This window comes from Myotis lucifugus, unplaced genomic scaffold, assembly GCF_000147115.1.
Source record: "Myotis lucifugus unplaced genomic scaffold, Myoluc2.0 scaffold_786, whole genome shotgun sequence".
Taxonomy (NCBI): Eukaryota; Metazoa; Chordata; class Mammalia; order Chiroptera; family Vespertilionidae; genus Myotis; species Myotis lucifugus.
The window spans coordinates 176,649-188,726 of NW_005871834.1; the positions used below are offsets into that span (position 1 = coordinate 176,649).

A 12,078-nucleotide genomic window follows, 5' to 3' on the forward strand; every position below is an offset into this window, starting at 1 on the left:
CTGTGTCTACACCACCCTTGCTTGCCCTCCAGGCATTACCAGGAAACAAACCAGAGGGATTGAGCCACCTGCATCAGACCCGGCAGGTGGGGGTTTGAAGTCTGGTGCCCAGCTGCAAACCTCAGGTGCCGTTGTCTAAACCACTGGTTCTCAAACCCCCGGAGGGCCTGTTACAGCCCCGCTTGCTAGGCCCATCCCAGCGTTTCTGAGTCACTAGGTTGCAAATCTAACAAGTCCCAGGACCACACTTTGAGAACCACTGATCCAAATAGCAAGTCCGAGGTGCCCAAATGCCAGCCATCTATGTGCTCCTGGATTTGTTCAGATGACCAGGGAGAGTTGGTGGCAGCTACAGAGAGGTGTCCCACCAGGGCCAGAGGGGGCCTTGTGTTACTGATAAGGTGCCTGTACTCAGGCAAGTCCCTTCCTCTCCCTGACCTTCAGTTTCCTCATCTGGAAAGTGATTCCTGTCTTCCCTTGTTCATGACCACATGAGGTCAAGGGTATAAAAGTGCTTGTTATGAAGGTCGCCTCAACCCCAACACCATCCCAACTTGAGCTGATGATAACCAAAGTGCAGACCCCAGGTGAGACGCCACATCTTCCCCAACCAGGAACAGCATGAATGCTGCCTCCTAGCCATAGACTCAGCCACGTATGAAACTGTATGTAAGAAGGCTGGATTTTCCACACCAAAATCTGACAAAACATTTTGTTTCTTCGCTGAAAGTTAATGACAGTTTTACAAAGGCATAAAAATGAAGTCAATAATTAAGAGCATGGACTGTGAGGTCATATTTCCTTCACTTACACTTGGTTCCAACTGTGTGACCTTGAGCGTACTTACTTGGTTTGCTCATCTATAAAATGGGAATAATAGTAGTAAGCATTTGTATTTAACTTGGTGACAGGCCCTGTTCTAAACTCTAACATTTATTAACTTGTTCAATCCTCAAAGCAGTCCCATGAACTAGGTAAATATTATTACTCCTATTTTTGTTATTAATCCTCATCCAAGTATACTTTTTCCCCATTTATTTAATTTTTGGAGAAAGTGGGAGGGAGGGAGGAGGGGGGGGAGAGAGAGAGAGAAACATCAATGTGAGAGACACATCAATTGGTTGCCTCCCACAGGCACTCTGATCAGGGCTGAGGATGGAACCTGCAACCCAGGTACATTCCCTTGACCAGGAATCAAACCCTTGACCCTTCTGTGCTTGGGTTGATGCTCTAACCACTGAACATACAGGTCAGGGCTATTATTCCTATTTTCATAGACGAGGAAGCTGAGGCACAGAGAAGTTGGGTAACTTGCTGAAGGTGTAGGTGTGACAGCTACCACACAGCTGATCTAGATTCAGAGGCAGGGCCTGCCCACTAGGCTGCGCTGTTGGACGATGAGGGCACAGGCCTCAGAGGACAAGGAGGTGCCTGCTCCCAGTGGTGCTCTTTAAATGATGCCTACCAGGACTGGAGCTGCCTGACCTGAGCCCTCCTCCATGCCCTGGGCACCTCATCACAGCGCTCTCCCTGCTCCCTCGCAGCTGCTGGTATGTCTGTCTCCCCCACTGACTAGCAACCTTGTCTCTCCAGCCCAAACTAAAAGGAAAAAATGAAATCAATTTCGGACCAATCAATGAAACTCAGATTACATATGCTCCTTGACTTAGGATGGGATTCCGTCCTGATAAACCCATCGCAAGTTGAAAATGTCCTAAGTCAACGATGCATTTATTGTAAATTATATGATTGTCTAACCATTATGCTGTACACCTGAAACTAATACATTGAATGTAATAGAAATTTTTTTTAATATATTTTATTGATTTTTTACAGAGAGGAAGGGAGAGGAATAGAGAGTTAGAAACATCGATCAGCTGCCTCCTGCACACCTCCCACTGGGGATGTGCCCACAACCAAGGTACATGCCCTTGACTGGAATCGAACCTGGGACCTTTCAGTCTGCAGGCCGATGCTCTATCCACTGAGCCAAACCAGTCAGGGCAGAATGTAATAGAAATTTAACTTCTCATAGAAGTTAAAAAAAGAAGATGCATTTCATACACCTAATCTACTGAACATTACAGCTTAGCCCAGCCGGTTTCTACTAGTACCTGTCACTTTCACACCATCATGAAGTCAGAAAGTTGAAAAATTTTAAGTCAAACCATCATATATTGATGGCATATTGGTTTAAGCTTCTTCAAATCCTTCGTGGAAAGGACTGGGAAATGGAGAGCGGAAGGAGCAGATGACACAGGAACTACAGGGAGAGCATCGCTCTTTTTGAGCAAAGGATAACTAACACCAGCTGCCAATGGGCTAACACTCCGATGAGCGAAGGATACAGTTTGGCAGCTGATGCCGCGACCACAGTCCCAGAAACCTGAGTGCCCAGTCAAGAGACATGAAGGTAAAAAGCCCTGAGCCCAAGGGCATTCGGTCACCAAAGCGACAAGGGCTGCAAGCAAACTGTGGGCGGCTCATTGGCCACTTCGGAGTCAAGATAGCCAGGCCCCTCAATTGTAAAAGGAACAAAAATTCAGATGAATATTTAGAAACTAAGAAAAGTATTCAGAAAAACTTTAAAGTCACCCATGGTGCTGCCTTCCAGAGGTGACATTGCTGACATTCTGGGGGACTCGTTTTTCTTGTCTTTTTTCTGTTCACACCCATGGGCACGCATTTTGTCGTCATCAATGTGTCTGTGTTTTACAAAGTTGGGGTCATGTTGTTACTGCAGTTTGGTATCCTGCTTCTCCTCTTCACATTTACTCACAAGCATTTTCTCCTGACCCTGAAGACGCTGCCCATTGGCTCTCTCCCACTTCTTTTCTCGTTTTTGCAGGTATAATTTACACACAGCAAAGGGCACTCCATTGCATGTACCGTTCTACAAGTTTTCATGCAGACGGTTGTGTAACCACTACCACAGTCAAGACACACAACTGCCCCATCGTCCCCCCAACAGAGAGGACTAGAGACTGAAGTTAGCAGTAGTCACCCTGGAAAATGGGCACGCTTCTGTCAGCTCACTAGTGTAGGGATTGATCATACAGGTAGCAGGCAAGTCTGGTTTTGTCATTGTTCTCTCTATCTCCACTGCACCTGAGGGTTAGAGCTCCTGTAGCGGTGGCTGGGGGAACCTTGTGCTTAGCGTGTGGGCTGGGGACCAGAGTTGTCTACTGCCGTGCTTGTCCCGCCTCCTGTGGCCGACTGCTGCTGCTTCTTACCTAGTGCCAGGCTCGTGGACGTGTGGGTGGAGGTTCTCTGTGGACCTGGTCCGGCCTCAGTCTCAGGTCTTGTGGGTCTGGGGCTTGAGGTGGGGCTTTCTCAACATGCCTGCCCGCCTCCTGGTGACAGCAAACCTCTGCGTGGTGTCTGTGATTGACCTTGGCTGGGACTTTCCTCTCTCTTCCAGTGGTAGCAAACCTCTGTTGGGTATGGATTAGAATCTGAGCCCAAAGTGTTTCCTGATGTTCCCCGCACCCCCAGCAATAGAGGGATTTCACTTCTGTCCTCCCCCCGGCAGCCATGACACTTTGTTAACCCCTTTTAAAGTTAGAGGATTCCTCTCCTCCTGTGGATTTGGTATTACTGGAGTTTGTCTCTCTTCCTTTCTTAGAAACATCGATGAGAGAGAAACATCGATCAGCCACCTCCTGCACATCTCCCACTGGGGATGTGCCCGCAACCCAGGTACATGCCCTTGACCGGAATCGAACCTGGGACCTTTCAGTCCGCAAGCCGATGCTCTATCCACTGAGCCAAACCGGTTTCGGCCATGACACTTTGTTTACACTCTTTAAAGTTAGAGGATTCCTCTCCTCCTGTGGATTTGGTATTACTGGAGTTTGTCTCTCTTCCTTTCCTGGCAGAAATGGGTCTTTGCCGGTACCTGAGGGAGGGAGAGTTTGCCGCTTTTGCTTTCCAGGAGAGAATGAAAGTGGGTGGGGGTTTGCGCCTGTCCCCCAACAGGTGCATGCCTGCCCACAAGGGCGTTTTCTCCACTCTTTCTGTCTCCATTTTTCTTGTGAAGAAAGAATTCCGGTGGAGGTTTATGGAAAAGAGCTTGTGAGTGAATGCAAGTCCCTTTGTATCTGAGGCCCCCAACTACGCCAAACTGACATGCTAGCTCACATCTGGCCTTTAAGAATTGGTTAAAATTTTAGGTGATTTCCTTGTGCCCACTTGAATGGCAGCCACTTCTTTCTCTGTGCTCTGCCAAAGGTGAGGGGGTTCTACGTTCCATCTCTTTTTGGAGAGTCCCGTCTCTCTTGGAATTGTTTGCGTGGTTGCTTTGCAACCTCAGCTCTCCGAGGGGCTCAAGAGAAGGTATGATTTTATAGACCACCAGCCTTTTCTCCTTATGATGTTGGCAGTGATTGAGGACCTTTGTATTTATACATTCTAAGCCCACACCAAAAATCTTCACTGAGTGCATACGACATGCTGGCTGTTGGGGTCCAGCCCCAACAGGTCCAGGGGTTCCCCAAAGTGTGGACGGAGTCGGCGAAGAAGGAATGACACGGAGGAAGCATTCAGGTGATCATCATAGCCAGGTTCTGTATTTTATTGTCTTGTTACATCTGTATTTATACCAGTTGATTTTAATCCTATCAATTTCTATTCCAGCCCGAAACCGGTTTGGCTCAGTGGATAGAGCGTCGGCCTGCGGACTGAAAGGTCCCAGGTTCGATTCTGGTCAAGGGCATGTACATGGGTTGCAGGCACATCCCCAGTGGGAGATGTGCAGGAGGTGGCTGATCGATGTTTCTCTCTCATCGATGTTTCTGACTCTCTATCCTTCTCCCTTCCTCTCTGTAAAAAAATCAATAAAATATATTTTAAAAAAAATTTCTATTCCAAAGGTTAGGGCGTTTCTTATCTCCATTCCAGGGAGTAAAGATTATGTAGCTTAAGGGTGATTGTTCGTAGTTAAAGTGATTAACTACCCGCCTGGCACTTAGTTAAGGGGTTTTCTTCCCTCCCTAACTTCAGGGAAAAATCCCTACCTGGGGAAACAACCTTTCTTGGAGAGGTGACCTTGGTTAAAACACATAGCGCCAAGAAGGTGAGCAAACATATTAAGAACAGTATGCCATATACGCCAGGTCCCTTGAAACATATGCTGTGCAGATGTTTCTTCCCTGCAGCGACTGTGTCAAGCCAGATGTTGGAGTTTAACCCCAGCAGATCCAGGGGTCCCCAAAGGTGTGGACAGAGTTGATGAAGAAGGAATGACACAGAGACAGCATTCAGTTGATCAGCAGCCTAGCCAGGATCTCCAGCCAAGTTCTGTCTTTTATTGTCTTGTTACATCTGTATTTATACCAGTTGATTTTAATTCTGTCAATTTCTATTCCAAAGGTTAGGGTGTTTCTTATCTCCATTCCAGGGAGTAAAGATTATGTAGCTTAAGGGTGATTGTTCGTAGGGTTTTCTTCCCTCCCTAACTTCAGGGAAAAATCCCTACCTGGGGAAACAACCTTTCTTGGAGAGGTGACCTTGGTTAAAACACATAGCACCAAGAAGGGGAGCAAACATATTAAGAACAGTATGCCATATACGCCAGGTCCCTTGAAACATATGCTGTGCAGATGTTTCTTCCCTGCAGCGACTGTGTCAAGCAGCAAGGATGGACCGGCTTCCGGCAGGACCTGGGGCTCGGAGGGAGGCGGCTGCATGCACTCGGCGCCAACGTGTTGCATTTGACTCCAAAACCTCTCCTCTTTCCGCGCCAGCCAACCGCAGGCAACACTTCCTGGTGCAGAAGAGGCGATGTTGTCCGCGTTCAAACCTTCCCAGCTGGCGATGTGGGCCAAGCGGGAGGATGCAGCCGGGAGGGGGCACGCTTCTCGCCTGTTCTCACCCGTCTGACGGAGCACATGCTGCCTCGTGAGAGCTGTTCTCTCTCCCTGACCCGAGACCCAAACTGACACCTTAAGAAAGTCAATTTCCGTGTAGAAAGCTCCCACCCAGCGCAGAAAGTTAGGGGACTAACGAAAACCGGGCGACCGGACTCGAGTCCCCTCTCCCGGGCGGCGGAAACGGCGGGTAGGCCCCACCCCCTCAAGTTTCCGCCTTTGCCACCTGGAGTGACCGGCTCTGCCGCTCTCACGGGACGAGGTGAGAGGATCTTGGCCCAGAAAGCAGCAGCCCGTTCCTGAAAAGGCAACTCACCCGCCGGAATGGCGGGGCTCCGAAGGCCGTGCGCCGGGGAGCGAACCCCACCCACACCCAGGCCTAGGGTCACCGCCCCACTGCCCGGCGCGGATGACGAAAGAGGACCTGGAAAAGGCGCGCGAGCCTCCTGCGCATGCGCATGCAGCGTCGGGGGGGGCGGGGGCGGGGCCGGAGCCTGGGTGGGCGGGGCCAGCGGTACAGCTAAGCCGGGCCCTAGAGGACCTCGGCGCGTGCGCTTCGTTGGGGGCGGGGCCTGCGATACAGCTAAGCGGAGCCCTAGAGGACAGCGGCGCGTGCGCCCCGGTTGGGGGCGGGGCCGGGGGCGGGGCCGTCACGCGCAGCCCCACCCCCTGGGCCTATGTCAGGCTCCGGGAGGCGGCAACCGCTCCAGATCAGCCCTTCCCGTTCGGCTGGGGCAGCCGCGCCTCGGTTTCCTGGCGACGATGGGGGACCCCAGCAAGCAGGACATCCTGGCCATCCTCAAGCGCCTCCGCTCGGTGCCCACCAACAAGGTAACGGCCGCCGGGCGCGTTCGGCCGGCTCGGCATCCCTGCCCGACCCCGCGGGCGGCTCCTGCGACGCCAGTGTCCGCGGCCACGGGAGGAGGAGCCGGCCCGGCCTGTGACACGTCGCACTTGCGGCCGTGGCAGCTGGGCCTCTCCTGGGTCCCCGAACCGCGCGCCGCCCCCCAGCCTCGGCGAGGGAGGAGCGGGGAAGGGGCACCGAGGCCGCGGGCGGGGCGGGCCGCCGGGGGTCCTGGGGGCGGGGAGTCCTAGGGGCCGGGGGCAGACACATGGGTTCCTGACACCGGGCGGAGGAGCCTGCACGGGGACGCGGGCGGCCGAGTGGACACTGAGTTCCCGAGAGCCGGGACGAGCTTGGGGGTCCCGGAGCGGGCCGGGAGGGTACCCCGCGTTCCTGGGAGTGGGGCGGGCCCGCCGGCCACCTGGGACGCGGCTGGGACGCGTGCGCTGGGTCCGAACCCCCGCTGGTAGCCCTTGGCGTTGAAGGGAGCTCTCTCGCCCCCTCCCCACCCTCGAACGGGACCCTTCAGGGTTCCTGGGGGCGCCTGTGGGGAGCCCCTCTGCCTCCCTGGGTCCCGGACGGCAGCTGCCGCGCTCCGGTCCGATGGAGCTGCCCAGGTCTGTGCATGGCTCCCAGCTCGCTCCTCTTTCTAAGAAAGCGCAGCACAGACGCTGCCCTCCCTTTCCTTTGCGTCTCCCTGGAGAGGGGTCTTCCCTTTCCCACCTCCCGAGGCTGCCCCCTCCCGGCCCCGGGCCCCTTACAACTTTTGGAGACCCGCCGGAGGTGTGATGACGCATTGGGCCGAGGTGACTCCCTCTTCGGGGATCACAGGTCCGGCCCACAGGTCCGAGTGGCACCTGGAGAGTGCAAAGGGCTGTCCCGTCAGCGTGGACTCTCTCCTCTCCTCCTGTGACGGTCCTGCCCGGCCCCACGGTCACCTCCCACGTAAACAGCTGTTAAGGAGCATGGCCATGAGCCACGACCTGATGGCATAGGGAGTTCCTGAGTTTTACAGTAGTTAGATGTCTTCGTTTTACGTCTCGATGGTGGAGGGGAGCTCATAATGTTACAGCCTTTCCAGGAGCAAGAAAGGAAACGATTTATTAAAGCGAGGTCTGAGGAAGGGAAGTCAGGAGGAGGAGGCCTCCAGTGCCAGCTTCTCGGCTGTTCCCCTGGATGTTCCAGTTGGAGTCACCTGTTAATCAGGAGTGGGGCCCTGCACATCTAGACAGCATTGGGATCTGCAGTCGGCATGGTGGAAGCCGTGGGTTTCGGTCTGCTGTACCTCAGAAACGGAACATGGATTCTCTTTGATGGAATTCATCCAAGGGAAGGTGTCCTTTTAAATTAGACGTCAGTGCCTTTCTACCAGGAGGCACGTGGAGGGACACGCCTGGGCACACCTGTGCGTGGTTGTGCAGACCTGCCGCTTTCTAACTGTCGCCTCGGGCAGGCTACTCGATCACTTATTTGTGCTTTATTTTCCTTATCTGAAACCGGACATGATCTAACACAGGGGTTATTGTGAGGATTAAGCGAGAACATCCCAGAAAAGCCATTGGAGCAGTACCTGCAATCACTAGTCTTCAACACGTGCCAGCTGTTTTCGTTATTTTTATTATGAACAACACACCTAGGGGACACTTCCTAGTCTGTAGTAGGACTAATAAAAGCGCTGAGCAAAAATACTTCCTGGCAATGTTCCACAGCGCCGTGCTACACTTCTTGATGAAGACTTTTTATCTGATCGTTAGTAAGAAACAGTTTCCTAAACAAAGATGAAAACTAGTTTTAACTAGTGGACGAGTTGGGTGACAATAAGCGTTTTCAAAACGGGTTCTAAAGAGCAGCTCTGAGATACACGAGACAGAAAAACAACTCGGTTTACTTTCAGCATGTGGTATCCAGTTTCTTCCCCTCGTGTGTGGACCCCAGGTTGTAACTCAAGGGTCAGTTTCCTAGTTTGTGAACTCCTTCCTGAAGCTTCGCTGTTCCTTGTTTTTTCATTGATTGTTTGAGTGACTCATTCAACAAATACCCACTGAGCACCTGCGTGTGCTGGGCACGGGCCGAGCAGTGAGGTGCACTGGTGTTCTCTAACAAAAGCGGCTCCTGCCTTCAGGGGGCGGATGGTCCGTGCAGACCGCCGGGGCCCAGGCCCCGAGGTGGCTTTTCTTAGCTGTGATACTTCATCATTCCTTCATTTTCTCTAAAATGGGGATCAAAGCCGCGCTACCTAATTCTGGGGAACGCGGAATGAGAAAGTATTAAGACTTTTGAGATGAGACAGCAGAGCCCTGACCACCCACAGCCGGCTGAGTGCGGGGCCTGTGGGACTGCGCCGATGACACCCGCCCTGGAAGGGCCCGAGGGGTCACAGCAGCACCTTCCCATCGGTTGTCGTGAAGCTCAGTTGGCCAACGGCAGTGCCTGGCAGGAGTAAACCGTAACAGCTGATCTTCTGCTTGGAAAAGCAGGTCTCGGCTCTGACCGCATATCAAAACCCAGCACAACCCCTGTTCTCAAAGCACAGCCCGGGCTCCAGCGGGCACCAAGGCGGCGCTGTGAGAACCGGACTTGTATTTCCAACTACCTCCCGACGCCTTGCCTTCCACCCTCCAAACTGCCCCAATACCTGTATTTGCGTTTAGGCCACTTTGTGCCAGGCCGGTGCTCAGCTCAGCTGATAAGACAGACTGGGCCCCCCTCATGGAGCTGCGTTCTAGCAACCCCTCGTCTCAGGTGGGGGGGCGGGGGCAGGAGGACGCTGAAGTCACCTAGTTAGAAACCCGTGTTCTCCCTGGAGCCAGCCTCTGGCCCCTGTCTAGGGAACATTTTGCATCCTGTCCTTGCTTGCTGAGATCCAACCTGGTAACTAATTGGCTGCCCACGAGACTGCTAGTCCGTGGGCTCCGGACACGCCCACTTTGTGTGCGCCAGGTACACGCACAACTGTCCGTTGATTGAGTGAGGGATACAAATGGCCTCTCGTAGAGGGACAGCACCTTTGGCACGACGAGTCCCATGGAAAGGGATGCCTTACTCTAAAAGCTTTTACCACAGGTGTCTGAATTTCCATGCCCTTCTCTCCCGAAGGCCAGCACGTGCCTGGCAGTGAGTAGGAGCTCAGCAAGTGTCTGTGGAATCAGTGATGCCATCTACTTAATACCCCAGTGCCTGCCCCGTGTCTGGTACCAGTACCATTGAAGTGAGTGCCTGGTACCTTTCATGTCAATTGCATCCTTCCCATCCCCTTCCCCTCCCCCTCCCCACAATTCATGCATGCTGAATGGGAGTCTGCCCTGAGGGCCTTTGGAAAACCCACTCATGTTTTTGTTCTTGTATTGCCCTCACAAGGCCAGATGCCAGATCTTTTTTATGATTACAAGAGACCTGATGCACAACATTCGTGCACTGGGGGGTGGGGGTCCCTCAGCCTGGCCTGTGCTCTCTCGCAGTTCAGGACCCCTCTCGCGCAGTCCAGGGCTCTCGCAGTCCGGGACCCCTCGCTCCTTACCACCTGCCTGTAGCAGAGGTGGTGGGAGAGGCACCCACCACCTCGGCTGCGCTCACCAGCTGTGAGCCCGGCTTCTGGCTGAGCGGCACACCCCCTGTGGGAGTGCACTGACCACCAGGGGGCAGCTCCTACGTTGAGCGTCTGCCTCCTGGTGGTCAGTGCGTGTCATAGCAATCATTCTTTCCCTGTTCGTCAATTTGCATATTATGCTTTTATTATATAGGATAGGATAGTTGGGACAATCTTCTTCACATAGGTGGCTCTGCCTATAAAGTGTATCTAAAGTGTGGGTGCTTTTTTTCTGGGGAAAAAAATTTAAAACAATTCTATTTGTGGAATGTTACTGTCCTGTAATTCTGACTTTAATTGTGTTAATTTCCATGACAAACACTGCATGTTTTAAAATACTTTTACCCTTCTGTTATCAGATGAATGTTTGGCGTCAGTCAGTGTTGAGGAAGGAAGGCTGGGGTCTCCTGCGGCCGCGGTCACCCGAAAGCTGGGGTTTTCACCCCCAAGCGCGTCACGTAGTGCTCCGCCGGCCCACTCTGCACTGGCTGTGGGACTCAGGGCCTCAGTTCCTCCCCAGTTGAGCCTCTCCACTGGGCTGCCCGAGGGTCCTTAAGACGCAGCAGCTGGCTTCCCCCAGAGCCAGTGATCCGAGAGAGAGAAGGGAAGTCATGGCGTCTTTTATAACCTCGCACAGACCACCCTGGGCAAGTGAGGGTGAGCTTCCCCAGGGAGTGAACACCAGCAGGGGCCTCACTGGGGCACCTTGGAGTCCGGCCCCCACGCCCTCCTCCTCCGGCTGAGGAGAGACGTGTGCACAGCACCTGCCATCCGGTAGAGGCCACTGTCCCGGGCAGCGCGGCCTGAGTGTTTCCCGCAGGGGCCTCCGTGCTAGTGTTCATTTACGTGCTCGGTAGGACCTGTGAATGCTTCACGGACAGGTGATGTTTGAGATGATACACACCTGAGTTCTCTCACTCCCCGTACTGCAGAGTATTATAATAGACTCAGAATAATATATACTATATAATTCATGTGTTGTAGTAATATAATTCTATTAACATAATTAAAATAATAATGAAAGAAATAGAAATTTGAGGTTTTTATTTTATTAACCTTAGGGAGTGAGAGAGCGAGAGAGATCGACTTGTTCCACGTGGTTATGCGTTCATTGGCTGATTCTTGTATGTGCCCTGACTGGAGGGTGACCCCACAACCTGGGCATATTGGGTTCTAACCACCTTAGCTACCTGGCCAGGGTGAAATTTCAGGTTTTAAAAATCTAGGTGAGATAGTTTCTATTACCCAGTTTAAATTGTAAAAGTTAAGCAGTTTTCCAGCTAACTCATATATTGTGCCCTGTGGGAGAGCTTGCTTGACCAATATAAAGTAATTAATAGTCGACTTTTCATATTTTCTCTCAGGTGTGTTTTGATTGTGGCGCCAAAAACCCCAGCTGGGCAAGCATAACCTATGGGGTGTTTCTTTGCATCGACTGCTCGGGGTCACACCGGTCACTTGGCGTCCACTTGAGTTTCATTCGGTAAGTGAGTCTGTCCCCTTTGGGGCTGGGAGGGTGCAGCGTCACATGGAGCTCTTTCCCCTTTTTCCGTTATGTTTCCTTTGACATCAAGTAAAATGAGAGGTTGGTTATGAGTTATGGAGACTTAAGTGATATAACTAAGTAAACTGGGCAAGTGAGCTGGTTTCTGTTTAGTTTCTGCTACATGGAGCTCTGTGTCGGAGGCATGAGGCCGTGGCATGGACCATCGGGATGGAGGGGTTGAGACGGTATCTCCTTTCCCTTATGATCTTCTGACAGCAGCAGTTAGAAACCCGTG

General features: G+C 52.6%; 1 protein-coding gene across 4 annotated transcripts in view; it reads left to right on the forward strand.

Moving 5' to 3' along the window:
- Positions 1-6,541: 6,541 nt before the first annotated feature.
- The window catches only part of ARFGAP3 (ADP ribosylation factor GTPase activating protein 3), a 43,750-nt gene continuing 38,213 nt past the window's right edge, over positions 6,542-12,078 (forward strand). For 3 of the 4 annotated variants that reach the window (XM_023747054.1, XM_023747052.1, XM_023747050.1), the window contains exons 1-2: positions 6,542-6,698; positions 11,662-11,780. In XM_023747054.1, the coding sequence (XP_023602822.1) occupies positions 6,630-6,698; positions 11,662-11,780 (188 nt within the window). In that variant the 5' untranslated portion in view covers positions 6,542-6,629. The remainder of the gene's footprint in view (positions 6,699-11,661; positions 11,781-12,078) is intronic. The other variant, XM_023747053.1, reaches the window with a different exon arrangement.